This window comes from Mastomys coucha, unplaced genomic scaffold (assembly GCF_008632895.1).
Source record: "Mastomys coucha isolate ucsf_1 unplaced genomic scaffold, UCSF_Mcou_1 pScaffold5, whole genome shotgun sequence".
NCBI classification, from domain to species: Eukaryota; Metazoa; Chordata; class Mammalia; order Rodentia; family Muridae; genus Mastomys; species Mastomys coucha.
The window spans coordinates 118,027,297-118,041,222 of NW_022196911.1; the positions used below are offsets into that span (position 1 = coordinate 118,027,297).

General features: G+C 43.1%; 1 protein-coding gene across 1 annotated transcript in view; it reads left to right on the forward strand.

Annotated features, from left to right (window-relative positions):
• Tbcd (tubulin folding cofactor D) overlaps positions 1-13,926 on the forward strand; it is a 170,902-nt gene that overhangs the window by 9,623 nt on the left and 147,353 nt on the right. The window contains exons 5-6 of the mRNA XM_031352599.1: positions 440-586; positions 965-1,020. Of these exons, the coding sequence (XP_031208459.1) occupies positions 440-586; positions 965-1,020 (203 nt within the window). The remainder of the gene's footprint in view (positions 1-439; positions 587-964; positions 1,021-13,926) is intronic.

Sequence of the window (13,926 nt, forward strand, 5' to 3'; positions counted from 1 at the left end):
CCCTCCCTCCCTCCTTCTTTCCCTCCCTCCTTCTCTCCCTCCCTCCTTCCCTCCCTCCCTGCTTCCCTTCCCTTCCCCTTTCTTCCTTCCTCTTTCCCCCCTTCCTTCCTTCCTTCTTCCCTCCCTCCCTCCTTCCCTTTCCTCCGTTCCCTCCTCCTTCCTTACTTCCTTCTTCCCTTCCTCCTTCCCTTCTGTTCCTTCCTTCCTTCCTTCCTTCCTTCCTTCCTTCCGTCCTTCCTTCTTTCCGTCCTTCCGTCCTTCCTTCTTTCCTTCCTTTCAGGTTTTACTATGTAGCCCTGGCTGGCCTGGAACCTGTTATGTGAATCAGGTTGGCTTGGAGCGATCTACCTGCCTTGCCTTGCGAGTGCAGGGATTCAGGGTGTGCACCATCAGCTTTGCCTTCTACTGGGATCATTCTGACTGTGATTTAACTCCTTAGACATGGGAAACTCGCTACATGCTTTTACTGTGGCTCTCTGTGACCTGCTTGATCCCTTTTGATTTTTCACGCCTTGATGGGAACCTGCCCACTCAAACTGGAGAAACACGAATACCCATAATGGACCGAATTCTGCAAATAGCAGAGGTAACTATGGTCACACAAACCTTTTACAGTTACTTGTGCACTTGTCTTGTTATTAGAGTTTAGTTGGATAAACTTTTTGGTGCACATATTTATATTTGTTTCCCTGACATTACTGCTTTCAGTGGTACTTCAGCTTTGAAAATTGTGATATTATGTAGAGGTCAGATGAATTGCTTTAGCAAATCTCAATTCTTTACAGATAATACAAATGTTTGTTAAACATAATGGTGATATGTTTAATGTTTGGGGGCAAGAGATGGTTAGAGAAACTATTCATTTTACATTTAATTTTGAATATTGTGTAAATAATATATAATTGTAGGAAATCTAGAAAATGAACATAAAAATGCCAAATTGAAATTTGTTAAATTCTTGCAGTCTTACTTGGTGGTCAGTGACAAGGCGCGAGATGCAGCTGCTGTCCTTGTGTCCAAGTAAGTCTTGTTGGCTGTGCAGGACTGTTGACTGAGATGTGACTGTCCATTATAAGCCTCTTTGTCTTACATACTGTTATGTGTTTGTGTATGTGTGTAAAATGAATTATTATTTTTGTTTGTTTTTTTGAGACAGGGTTTCTCTGTGTAGCTCTGGCTGTCCTGGAACTCACTCTGTAGACCAGGCTGGCCTCGAACTCAGAAATCCACCTGCCTCTGCCTCCCAAGTGCTGGGATTAAAGACATGCGCCACCACTGCCTGGCAAAATGAATTATTTTTAATATAAATGTTAACAGTGAATTAATCCGGCTGCTGTATTTCTTACCTTTGGTAGTCCCCACTAAGTACACAGAGAAACCAAGATTTGTTTCGAGCCGCATCTCCATACTGGGCAGCTAATGATTTATAATAACCCCTATGCTAATCTGGCTGCCTCCCAGCTGTGATCCCAAATACTTGCGTATTATCATTGAGCTGGCTCTTTGGGCTTCAGATGCTTTTTCTCATGGTTTCTTCTCTGACCCTCTCCTCCTCATGGTTGATTGCAAGCTCCCTCTCTTCCTGCTCCCTTGGCTGGTGGGAGCTTCAGCCCTATTGTCTCTTCTGCCACATGGCGATCAGCATTTATTGATAAGGCAGAGAGTAAATGATAAGAATTGTCTACACAAACTTGAGATAGGAGATTCTAGACCTAAGCATTCCAATGCTGTGTCCAGATTGAAGCAAGATGAGAGGCAGAGAAGTCAGCATTTGAGGAACACAAGGACAAAACCTTGTGCACAAAAACCTTATGCCTACATTTCTGTTCTGAGATGAAATTTCTGTAAGATCTTTATACACCAGAGACCATTTCGCCCTGTCTGAGGGAACATGCAGCTCTGGTTGGTCATAGAAGACATTTGATCACAAGTGATCACTCTTTGTGCTGCTTTGAATTTGTGGAGTTGACTGGCACTAGTTTGTGGCACTCATAGGGGTCACCTGGTGCCACTTTAGGCCTTGTAGCATTCCTTAACATGCATTTGGAGCTTGGGTAGCCTGGTGCTGGTTTGGGACTCACAGGAATACCTTATAGGCCCTTGAATAGAAGTATACTTAGTACAAGTCCAACTGGGCTTCCCTTCTGTGGTGTGATGTTCCCCTGAGGCAGCAACAGTTGTGAGTTTTTGAGAGTCACCTCAGAAATAGTTTATGTTGGTGTTTGTAGAGATCGTGGACACACATGGTTATGTTTGGAATAAAATCCTCAGGCAGGGTTATATTGCAGCTTACCCAGTTCACTGGGTAAAATCTTACCAGTGTCCTGTGTAGTTAAAAATGCAGGTAGGAGATGGTTTCTCTGGTGAGTGAAGATGATCAACACAGCCTGCCTGAGATGTCTCAGACGTGCCAGTGATGCATGTAAAGGCTGAATGAACTTGTTTTGTGAATTTGAGAATGTTAGGGTTCTTTAAAAAAATATTATTCTTGGAGAATTTCATACATTGGATTTTGGTCATATTTATTCCCTACTCCTATCTAGTGTTGTTTGATACTGTTCCTGGGGAGGCCTGAAAAATAGCTACTCACCCCACATAGGGGATTCATAAGAACCCCAAAGTCCAAATTGGTCAACTTGTGAATTTTTTGGGGTGAGGTGCTACTTACAGGAGTAGAAATGACTCAGTGAAAGTGTCAATCATCAGAGCCCACTCCAGCACAGTTGACTGCTTAAGAAACTTGGAGCAAACTGCACAATCTGTAGGCAGCTCAGTTTGTCTAAGAATGTGTCTCAGTAGTCCTTGCTGTCATGCATATGCTTGTGAAAGGAGGGCTGTAATGAATTTGGTTGCTTTCAGGACTTCCTGAGCTTAAGGAGGTTTTATGGCGTAGATGGAATATTCACCTTTTTTTAGAACATCTTGTTGTTTTACTTCCTTTTTAGCATTCTGTGTCCTTTTTTGTTTTACTAAAAAAAAAAAAAAACCTAAGATTTGTTCAATTTGTATTTTATGTGTATAGGTGTTTTGCGTGCATCTTTGTCTTTGTACTGTGTGTGTGTGTGTGTGTGTGTGTGTGTATATCCTCTGGAAGAGCAGTCAATGCTCTTAACCTCTAGCCATAATTCCAGCCCCAACACCCTGTGTCTTGAGATACATGGTTTTATGTTGGGGGGATATTGATATGTAAAACTTGCTGACCCACACTTTGTATCCTTTTTAAAAAATGACAGCAACAACAAGAAGAAGCCCATGGAGTCCAGTGTGTTGCCCATATACTCATGGTATAGGGTAATCCACTGGAGCAGGGTCCACACCCTTAAAGAGGACGGGTTTCCCCTCATCTAGGAACCATCAAGTGTCTGGAGCTCCTCAGTTAGTTGTCCACACCCTTAAAGAGGACTGGTTTCCCCTCATCTAGGAACCATCAAGTGTCTGGAGCTCCTCAGTTAGTTGGCACTCACCAGCCCCTTCCCCCTTCATGATATAATGCTGACTCGCTTTATTTGTGCAGGCAGCTGTAGCTAGCTACTGTGAGTACATGAGAGGAGTGGTCCAGTCATGTCCAGAAGACTCTGCGCGCGTGCGTGCTTGCGTGCTTGCGTGCGAGAGAGAGAGAGAGAGAGAGAGAGAGAGAGAGAGAGAGAGAGAGAGAGAGAGAGAGAGAGAGAGAGATCTCCCATTTGTGGCTGAGGCCACCATTCACACTTCTTTCACTTTGATCAGTTGCGAGTGTCTGTATTAACTACTGTGCATTGCACAGAGACCTCTCTGATGACGTCTGAGAGCTGTATGATCTGTGGGTAGAGATGTGAATCTCGAGCACAGTCTGCTAGTCCAGTTAGCAGGGTCATCCCTGGGTCCTGTGAGCTCCTAGCAGGGTCATCCTTGGGCCCTCTGAGCTCCTCCATGACTTCTTGACCAGGTTTACAGTACTAGACATGCATCCTCTTGTGGATTAGGCCTTAAATCCCACTCAGAAAGCAGTTGGTTCCACCAGTGATTCATGACACTATTGTACCTATGTGCATAGCTTGGTGTTTTGGCTAGTGTGGGTTCACAGGGTTCAAGGCTGTGTGAGATTGTTGATGAGTCTCCCTCCAATACCCAGCAACCTACACAGTAATTTCTGGTGCTATAGAAGCTGGCCCTCATGAAGGGGTTGGTACCCTTTTACCTCCTCAGCCATTTTACCAGCTACCCTGTATTTGCTGTTTGTTCTTACCAAACATACTAATGGTGACAGATGTATGCCAAACTTTACTCTGTGGAGTATCTACAGGCCACAGAAGGTAAAACTCAAAACCTTTGTTCACTTCTTAGGCTCCTACAGGAAGAGCCATAACCTGGAGCACCAGAGCCTCAGTGCCCTTTTTTGTTGAAGTGTACAGAAAAAGTGTTTCATTTGGTGTAGCTGGTATCCACCCTGGAGGGGCTATTGCCAGACTTGTGGACTGCACGTGCACTGCGGCCACTGGCCTGAGCTTGTGTGAGTACCCAGGGTGTTTGAGTAGACTGACAGGGTCACCAGGAATGGCTTCAAAAGTGCTCAGTTTACTTGGTTCCATAGCCATCTTTTTGGTGGGGTAAAGGGTGGCCTATGCACAGTAGCTTGCTGTTCCTTGTGGAAATGCTGTCTGCCTTGCTACCCTAATTGCCGGTAGTGTTTTGTGCATTTTTTCTGCTTGTGGCTCTGGTACAACGTGTGCTTCCTATATTAGCTGTAATTATAAGTTTCTGAGACTGTTCTGTTCATTAGCTGAGGTTTGTTTCAAACATGCTTATAATCCTCTCGCCTCAGTCTCCCAGTTGCTGGAATTACAAGTGTGAGCTTCCATACCTGACTTTTCCTATAACCTTTTGTTTTTCCTAATTATTATTTTACTTTAAAATTTTATTTTTACTTTTATTTTAAAATTATTAATTATTAAAAATTATTTAGTATTATTTGGAAATTTCATACAAAACACAATGTGTTTATTTAAATGATATCTGCTATGTCCACCTCCAGCTTCTCTGGGAAACACTCCACTGCCCAACCAATTTCCTTCCCAACTTCATGTCTTTGTTTGTTTTTGTTCCCAACCAACTGAGTCCAGTTAGTGTGGCCTGTGTGTGTCTGGAGCATGAGTGACCTACCTGGGCCACGCTGCTGGGGTACTGAGACCTTTATCTCCATCAACTGTGAAAAGTTCCTCAGCTAAGGGTGGGGCCACATGAGCCCTTTTCCCCTCAGTACTCTAGTGTCGACTGGTTTTAGGTCTTAGGCTGACAACCACATGAGTGTGTAGCCTCGTCATGCCCAGAAGACTTTTTTTTTTTAAATTTAATTTAATTTTTATTTTTGAGGCAAGATTTCTCTGTGTAGCCCTGGCTGTCTTGAAACTTTGTAGACCAGGCTGGCCTTGAATTTGGAGATCTGCCTGCCTGCTTCTGCCTCTAGTGCTGGGTTTATTAGTTATAGGTGACTATCACCTGAAAAATATATCTCACAGACATTGTTCATGCTAATGGAGAACAGACAGCTCCAAGAATCCCACAAGTATAAGGATAAGCAGTCATGTTACAGAGTATATGGTAATTAAAACAAGAGAAAGAGGGGAGCATAAGTGGTTGTTTTGTTTTTTTCCATTTTGAATCTGAAATGTCTCTCCCGTGTTGATGCTTTGAATGCTTGTTCCCAGGCTGATAACTAATGGTGCCCAGCACTGCCGGGCTCCCCCACTGCCCGCCAATTTGTAATCTTTCCAGACTTTTGGCTCTTTGGATTTTTCTGACCCCACTACTATGGTGTTTGCTGAGAATTTCAAGGAGTCGACCCCCATGTGAGCCGAGCACTCCATTATCATTTGTTCTCTCTGACCAGTTGTGAGCCTCTTATAACTGCCACTCTTTCCATAAAGACCTTCTCTGATAAGGGTGAGAGTTGTTCTGGTCTGTGGGTATAAAGAAAAATATTTATAAGGCAGTTTGATTTCTGTATTCCTTTGGCAAAACAATACTAGTAGGACCTATGATCTCCCTAGCATGGTTTATTGACTAGTATTCAATTCTAGATATGAGTTCCTTCTTGTAGAGTAGGCCTTAAATTCATTTAGAAAGTTATTGGTTTTTATCTCCAATATTCATGCCATTGTTGTACCGATGGGTCTGTCTTGCCAGGCCAATCATTATTGTAGCCCTGTGATAGCTGACAAGGAGGAAACTTCCAGGTCAGAGCAGTTTGCTTTCTTTATGTCCTGTGACTAAAGTGTGTGTAGTCTTTAGCAAGAGAGTCTTACTAACCAGTTCTAGTAAGTATCTAAGAACAGTGGCAAGAGCCTGTATTGTTTGGTGGTCTCTGAGACCCACTCCTTATAACTCTTTTTTTTTTCCTTATAACTCTTATTGTTGTTACATTGTTACAAAGTGATTTAGATAGTAACATACAGAAAAATATAGAAATTTTGTTATAGATAGATAAGGAAGCCAGGTATATGATAACTCATGAATTTAATCCCAGCACCCAGAAGGCAGAGGCAAAGGCACGGGGGCGGGGGGGTGGGAGAGGGGCAGAGGAGCAGAGGCAGAGGCATACAAATCTCTGTGAGTTCAAGGCCAGCCTGATTGATATAGTGAGTTATGGGCTAACTAGAGCTACACTGTTAAACTTGAAAAACAAACAAACAAACAGCCACAATAAAAAGAAAGATGAGGATAGAGCTTTATTCTTGAAATTTTTTTTCATAAATTGTATTTTATTTATTTTTATGTGTGTGGGTATTTTGACTACATGTATATCTGTGCACTATATGCATGAAGTGCTCTTGGAGGCCCAGAAGAGGCCACTGGACCCCTTGGGACTGGAGTTACAAATGGTTGTTAGCTACCATGTGGGTGCTGGAAATTGAACATGGGTCCTCTCGAAGAACAGCTTAATCAACGAGCCAGTTCCTAGCTTTACTCTTGATGGCATAAGCTTGAAAAAGTAGCTAAGTGTCCTGCCTATGTACACTGGGCACAGTGGCATTCCCCTGTAAAGTAGCTAAGTGCTTGCCTATGTGCACTGGGCACAGTGGCATTCCCCTGTAAAGTAGCTAAGTGTCCTGCCTGTGTACACTGGGCACAGTGGCATTCCCCTGTAAAGTAGCTAAGTGCTTGCCTGTGTGCACTGGGCACAGTGGCATTCCTCTCTAGTGTCTGCACTTGAGAAGATGAAGCAGGACAATCACGTGAGCGTTGGAGATCATTGTAGACATACATACATAATGCTGCCATCTCTAAAGAAAAGAAAGTGCCAAAGTAAAAGATAAAGCAAAGGGTATTTCATGAGGAAAAAGAAAAATTGGAACAGAAAATTGGAAACATCCTCCCTATGAATTCTAGAGACACGTACTATGTTTCTGACTTTTTCAGTGCTATTATTAACACATGTGACAGGCTCACAAGGTAGCACCCACTTTTTTCTATTCATTTTATAACCACTTGCTGACTTTGTGTAAGCCATGTGTCAGGCCTGTGGTTGCCTGTGTCATGTATGTGATTACAAGAGCATGATGGTAGCCGGCTGTGCAATCAGAATTGTTATCTGTGGGTAGATCCTAAGAGGTGGAGATCCTGGGCTCAGGGCTCTACTGTGCAGTGCCTGGGTTGGGCCCTGGGGGATGGGGCAGACAGCCAGGAGAATACCCTGCTTTGAGCTGGACCAAGTATGTGTTCTTCATTTAAAATATTTAATTGGTATCTGTATTAGTTACGTGTGCATTGCTGTGACCAAAATACTTGATAAGAAACCTCACTGCAGAGAATCCCAAGTAGGTCAATGCCTTGTGATGGGAACATACAGGTTATTTCTATGTGGTGCATTAGAGAGCAGGGAGCACCCTGAACTAGAGTCCAGGCTATGGCTTCAAGGCCTGCTCCTCTGTTCTGAGTGGCCTGTCTCTGTCTACAGCTTGGGAACAAGCACTTGGAATGTCAGTGTGACAGAGATGTTTTAGATTCAAAGCATAAACATAACCAACTGCTTACGCTTCCCCATGCTCCCTGTCTTAATTATCGTATACACTCTATAACATGACTGCTGATCTTTATACTTGTGGGATTCTTGGAGCTGTCTGTTCTCCATTGGTGCCTGTGGGATGTATTTCTCAGGTAATTTTTGTTTGTCCTTTTATTCTTTGGACTAACATTTCCCCTCTACTTCCGTTTCTCCCTCCCCTTTCCTTTCTTCCTCCAGTTTTTGGAACCTTTCCTTTCCCCACTGTTTTTGTTTCTTGTTCCTTCAGGGTCTTCTTCTGTAGCTCAGGCTGGACCTGAACTTTCTAGGTAGTTGAGCCTAGTGTTAAACTCATAATCCTGGTCCATCTCCTCTGCTCTGGGATGTACAGGTATGTGCTACCGCGCTCAGCTGAACCTTTTTTTTTTTTTTAAAGATTTGTTTAATTTTATGTTTTGTCTGAATGCATGTCTGTGCACATGTGTGTGCATGATGGCCATGGAGGCCAGAAGTATCAGATCCTCTGGAATGGTTGTGAGCTGCCCCCATGGGTGCTGGGACTTGAATCTCAGGTCCTCTGGAAGAGCAGTCACTGTTTTTAACCACCAAGCCATCTCTCCGTTCTAAATTTTTAAATTCTATTTTTAAACTTTTTATGTTTCTTTTTCATTTCTCCCCTTTTATTAAAAATAGATTCTTTTTTTTAAAGATTTATTTATTTTATGTGTATAAGTACATGGTAGCTGTACAGATGGCCATGAGCCATCATGTGGTTGCTGGGAATTGCGCTCCGGCTCCAGTGTAATACACTGTAGCTGTCTTCAGATGCACCAGAAGAGGGCATCAGATCTCATTACAGATGGTTGTAAGCCACCATGTGGTTGCTAGGATTTGAACTCAGGACCTTTGGAAGAGCAGTCCGTGCTCTTACCTGCTGAGCCATCTCACCAGCCCCTATCTGACCATCTTATACTCTTGCTACCTCCTCTTCCTTGGGGTTATGTGAGGGGAGGGATTTGATGAACATTATTCCATTTGGAGCTGTGTGTTCCAAATTTCTGCATTTCTGCATAATACCCGGCTATGGGTCTCTGTTCCCACTCTGCTATAAGAGGAAGCTTCTCTGATGATGGCCAAGTAAAGCAGTGACTTAAGAGTATAGCAGAATATCATTGAGTCATTTTATTGATCCTATTTTTTAAAAAAAGACCAGTAGTGTTTGATCCTTCCATTCCCATCCCTTCTCCCCGCCCCTAGGCCACCTATACAATTGCTTCTATTCCCCTTCCCAGGGAGGTCCACGTGTCCCTTCCTATTCCCCTCTTTTGTACGTAACTTCCCTGAATCTACAGATTGTAGTTTGGTTATCTTTTATTGAATAGCTATTATCCACTTACCAGTGAGTACATACCATGCTTATCTTTCTGGGTCTGGGTTACCTCGCTCAGGATGTTTTTTTCCCCAAAGTCCTATCTATTTACCTGCAAATTTCATGATATTTTATTTTTAACAGCTGAGTAATATTTCATTACGTAAGTGTGCCACATTTTCTTTCTTTCTTTCTTTTTTTTTTTCTTTTTTGGTTTTTCAAGACAGGGTTTCTCTGTGTAGCCCTGGCTGTTCTGGAACTTACTCTGTAGACCAGTTCAGGCTGGCCTTGAACTCAGAAATCTACCTGCCTCTGCCTCCCAAGTGCTGGGATTAAAGGTGTGTACCACCACCACCCAGCCACATTTTCTTTATATATTCTTCTGTTGTCTTACTGATCTAGCTTCAAACACTATTTTGAACAGGTATGAAGAGAGTGGACAACCTTGTCTTGTTCCTGATTTTAGTGGAATTTCTCTTCACTTAGGTTGAGGTTTGGCTCGCTGTGAACTGCTCTTATGTTTAAGTATATCCCTGTATCCCTAATCTCTCTAGAACTTTTTTCATAAATGGATATTGGATTTTGCCCTAAAATTTTTCTGCATATAGTGAGGTCATCATGTGTCTTTTTTCTTTCATTTTGTTTATATGGCAGATGACATTTATTAATTTTCATACATTGAACTATCCCTGCATCTTTGAGATATAGCTTATTTGATCATGGTGGATGACCTTTTTAATGTGCTCTAGGATTTGGTTTGAAGTTTTTATTGATTATAGTTTCTATTTTGTGGAATAATTTGAGGAGTATTGGTATTAACTCTTCTTTGAAAGTCTTGTCCAATTCTGTGCTAAAATCATCTAGCCCCAGGGTTTTTCTGGCTAGGAGACTTTTTTCCCCCCTCCTTTTTTCAAGACATGTTTTTTCTGTGTCCTGGAACTCACTCTGTAAACCAGGCTGACCTCAGACTCAAGAGATCCGCCTGCCTCTGCCTCCCAAGTGCTGGCTTTAAAGGCATGCACCACAGGTTGGGAGACTTTAATGCTACTTCACTAGGGATTATAGGTCTGTTTATATATATATATTTTTTTTTTTTTCGAGACAGGGTTTCTCTGTATATCCCTGGCTGTCCTGAAACTCACTCTGTAGACCAGGCTGGCCTCAAACTCAGAAATCTGCCTGCCTCTGCCTCCCTGGGATTAAAGGCATGCGCCACCACTGCCTGGTGTTCATCTGATCTAGATTTAATTTTTCTAAATGGTACCTATTGAGAGAATTATCCATTTCTTTTAGGTTTTCCAATTTGGTGGCATATGTGTTTTTAAAATATGTCATGGGTGGATTCTCTGGATCTCCTTGATGTCTGTTAGGTTCCCCTTTTGTTTCTGATTTTGTGAATTTGTATATTTTCTCTCCATCTTTAATTAATTTGAATAGGTTCTGTTGAACTATTGCTTTTTTTCAAAGAACAAATTCTTTGTTTTATTGATTTCAGCCCTAAGTTTCATTATTTCTTGTCATCTACTTCTTTTGGCTGTGATTTCTTTTTTTGTTTTAGATCTTTCAGATGTGCTGTTGCTAGTCTGATCCGTCCTCTCCTCTCCTCTCCACTCTCTATTCTCTCTTTCTGTCTCTTAATGTAGGTGTTTAGTGCTATGAACCTGCCTTTTAGGACCACTTTCATCGTGTCCCATAAGTTTGGGGGAGAGTTGTTCAACTTCTGTTAGTTTAAGCTTGGTGCTGTTTCTGTTGTTGATACCTAGCTTTAAACAGTTGCTGGTAGTCTGATAGGATTCAGGGAGTTATTTCAGTTTTCTTGGATCTGTTGAGACTTGCTTTGTGTCCAAATATGTGGTCAATTTTGGAGAAAGTTCCTTGAGATGCAGAGAAGGTATATATACATATGCATGCCTGCATACATACATCTATACATACTATACTATTTAAGAATAGTAACCAGTTGTCTTAACTCTCTGCCAATCCTCCTCCTAGTTTTCAGCCCAGCTGTGTTTCTGCTTGGATGGAAAGGTATCCTGGGACTTGGAAGCCCAGGAACCATACAGCTCTGAAGTGGGTCAGTGTCTCAGTGGAAGTATACCCTGAGACACAGCAGCTCAGGAACCACACAGCTCTGAGGGGAGGAAGCATCTTAGTGGAAGGGTACCCTGAGACACGGAGGCCCAGGAACCTTATAGCTCTGAGGTGGGACAGTGTCCCAGTGGAAGGGCAATCTGAGACACAGGAGCAGGAACCACATATCTCCGAGAGGAAGCCTCAGAGGTGTTGCAGCTCCCAGGGGAGGGTATCCCCAGCTCCAGAGCCTCAGCCTAGCTTCTTTTCATTGCTTTTCTTCTTGGCTTTTTCTGACTACAGAGTTACACCAGGCAGGAAATCTCAGGAAAGAGATTTATTGGAGGGTCCAGGGTGTGGAGGGATGAGTCCAGGGATGGCTGGCCTCTGCTCCTGGGAGCTGACAGCAGGGAACTGGACAAAGAGAAGTTCTTTATATAGGATTTCTTAGGGGGTAGATCTTTTCAGGGCAGAGATTTCCAGATTGAGGATTGGTGGAATTTCAAGTCCTGAGCTTAGGGAGTGCAGGGATTGGTGGGTTTCCTGCTCAGGAATTGGTGCCTTTTTTTCCACCCCCCCTTTTCCTGTGTTGGGCCTTTGGGTTAGGGTGGGAAGTCCTTCAAGGTTGTAGCCAGCTTTTGCTGAGGCACCATTTCTGTGGGTCTGCTGTGGGGAGACTGGAGAGAAGGTGCTGCCTCTGTTAACAGCTCCTGTGGACAGCTCCTACAGCAGTGTTTCACCAAGGCTGTAGGCTGAGGCAGGAAAAGAAGGTGTTGCCACAGTGGACAGCTCCTGTGATGGCTGCAGACTGAGGAGATGTGATGGTGTGGCCATTTTGACAGAGCTGTCAAACATGACAGCTCCTGCTGAGGCATCTTACAGTGACAGGAAGGAGAGACTGGCTTCTGCTCCCTCTACCATATGGAACATCAAGATATGTTCTTAGTGACAGAAAGTGAGATAGATGTTCAACCATATAATGTAGCATGGTATCACTCAGAGTACATGAGGCCACAAAATTCATGGGCTTCCTTCTTTCCTATCTATCCATATATCCATCTATTTGTTTGTGTTTTTGTTTTTGAGACAGTTTCTCTATGTAGCCCTGGCTGGCCTGTGACTGATAGGTAGACCAGGATGGCCTCAGCTTCAGTGCACCACTTAGGGACTACACCAGTCCCTTCAAATGTTTCTCCCCACTGTTCCTCAGTTCTTCAACAGCGTGCTTAAACAGTCCCTTTTCCCGGTTTTCCCAATTCTAGCAGCTCCAAACTGTAAGCTCAGTCACCAACTGTCTCCTCAATCTGCTAGCCCCCTTCTTTCAGCCTCAGCTGGCTTTTTTATATTCTATTCTGTTCCCAGAAATCCAAGAGCTCACCAACACTGAAGGTCATAGGGTCAAGCAGTTCTAACAGCTAAGAATTCTTAAAGGGCCAGTTGACTAGCAACTGGGGATTCTTTAAAGGGCCAGGTGTACAAGATAAATTAGTCTCTGTCTGTCTGTCTGTCTGTCTGTCTCTGTCTCTGTCTCTGTCTCTGTCTCTTTCTCTCTCTCTCTCTCTCTCTCTCACACACACACACACACACACACACAGAGAGAGAGAGAGAGAGAGAGAGAGAGAGAGAGAGAGAGAGAGAGAGAGAGAGAGAGAGAGAGAATATATATAAAATAATTTTGGGACAGAGTTTCTCTGTATATCTCTGGCTGTCCTGGAACTCACTCTGTAGACCAGGTTGGCCTTGGACTTACCTGCCTGTCTCTGACTCCCAAATGAATGGTAGGATAAAAGGCGTATACCACCATTGCCTGTTTTTTAAATTCTATTTTCAGGTCTTGAACAGTTTTATTCATTTCCTTCTACTTTTTGTATTTCCTGGATTTCTTCAAGGGATTTATTAATTTCCTCTTTAAGGACCCCTGTCATCTTTACATAAGCTGTTTTAAGGGTGTTTGTTGTTGTGCTTCATTTGTGTTCGTTCAGGGCCTGCTGTGGTAGGGTTACTGGGCTCTAGTGGAGACGTATTGTCCTGAATGTTGTTATTGATTGGGCTTTTACACTGGCATCTAGGCATCTGGGATTGGAATGGTTATAGGTCAAGGTGCTTATATCTGGTTTTGTCTTTGTTGGGTAGGTGTTTTGTTCCTGTGTAGTAGTTTGAATAAAAATGGCCCCCTTAGTCCCATAGGGAGTGGCACTCTTAGGAGGTGTGGCCCTGTTGGAGGAAATGTGTCTCAGTCACTTCCTGCTGCCTGCTGATCCTGATGTAGAACTCCTAGCTCCTTCTCTAGCACCTTGTATAGTTTGGACTTTTCCTCCCAACAGTCTGTTCCCCAAAATAAAGACTCTGAGACTTAAATTTCATGAATAAATACTGAGGCCAAAAGCTCTGGTTTGTTTACTGACCAGCTCATAACTTAATTACCCATTCATTTTATTCTGTGAGTGCCATTTGGCTGGTTATCTTAGGTTTATGTGTTTATCTCCTGACTGTTTTCCAGAATTCCACC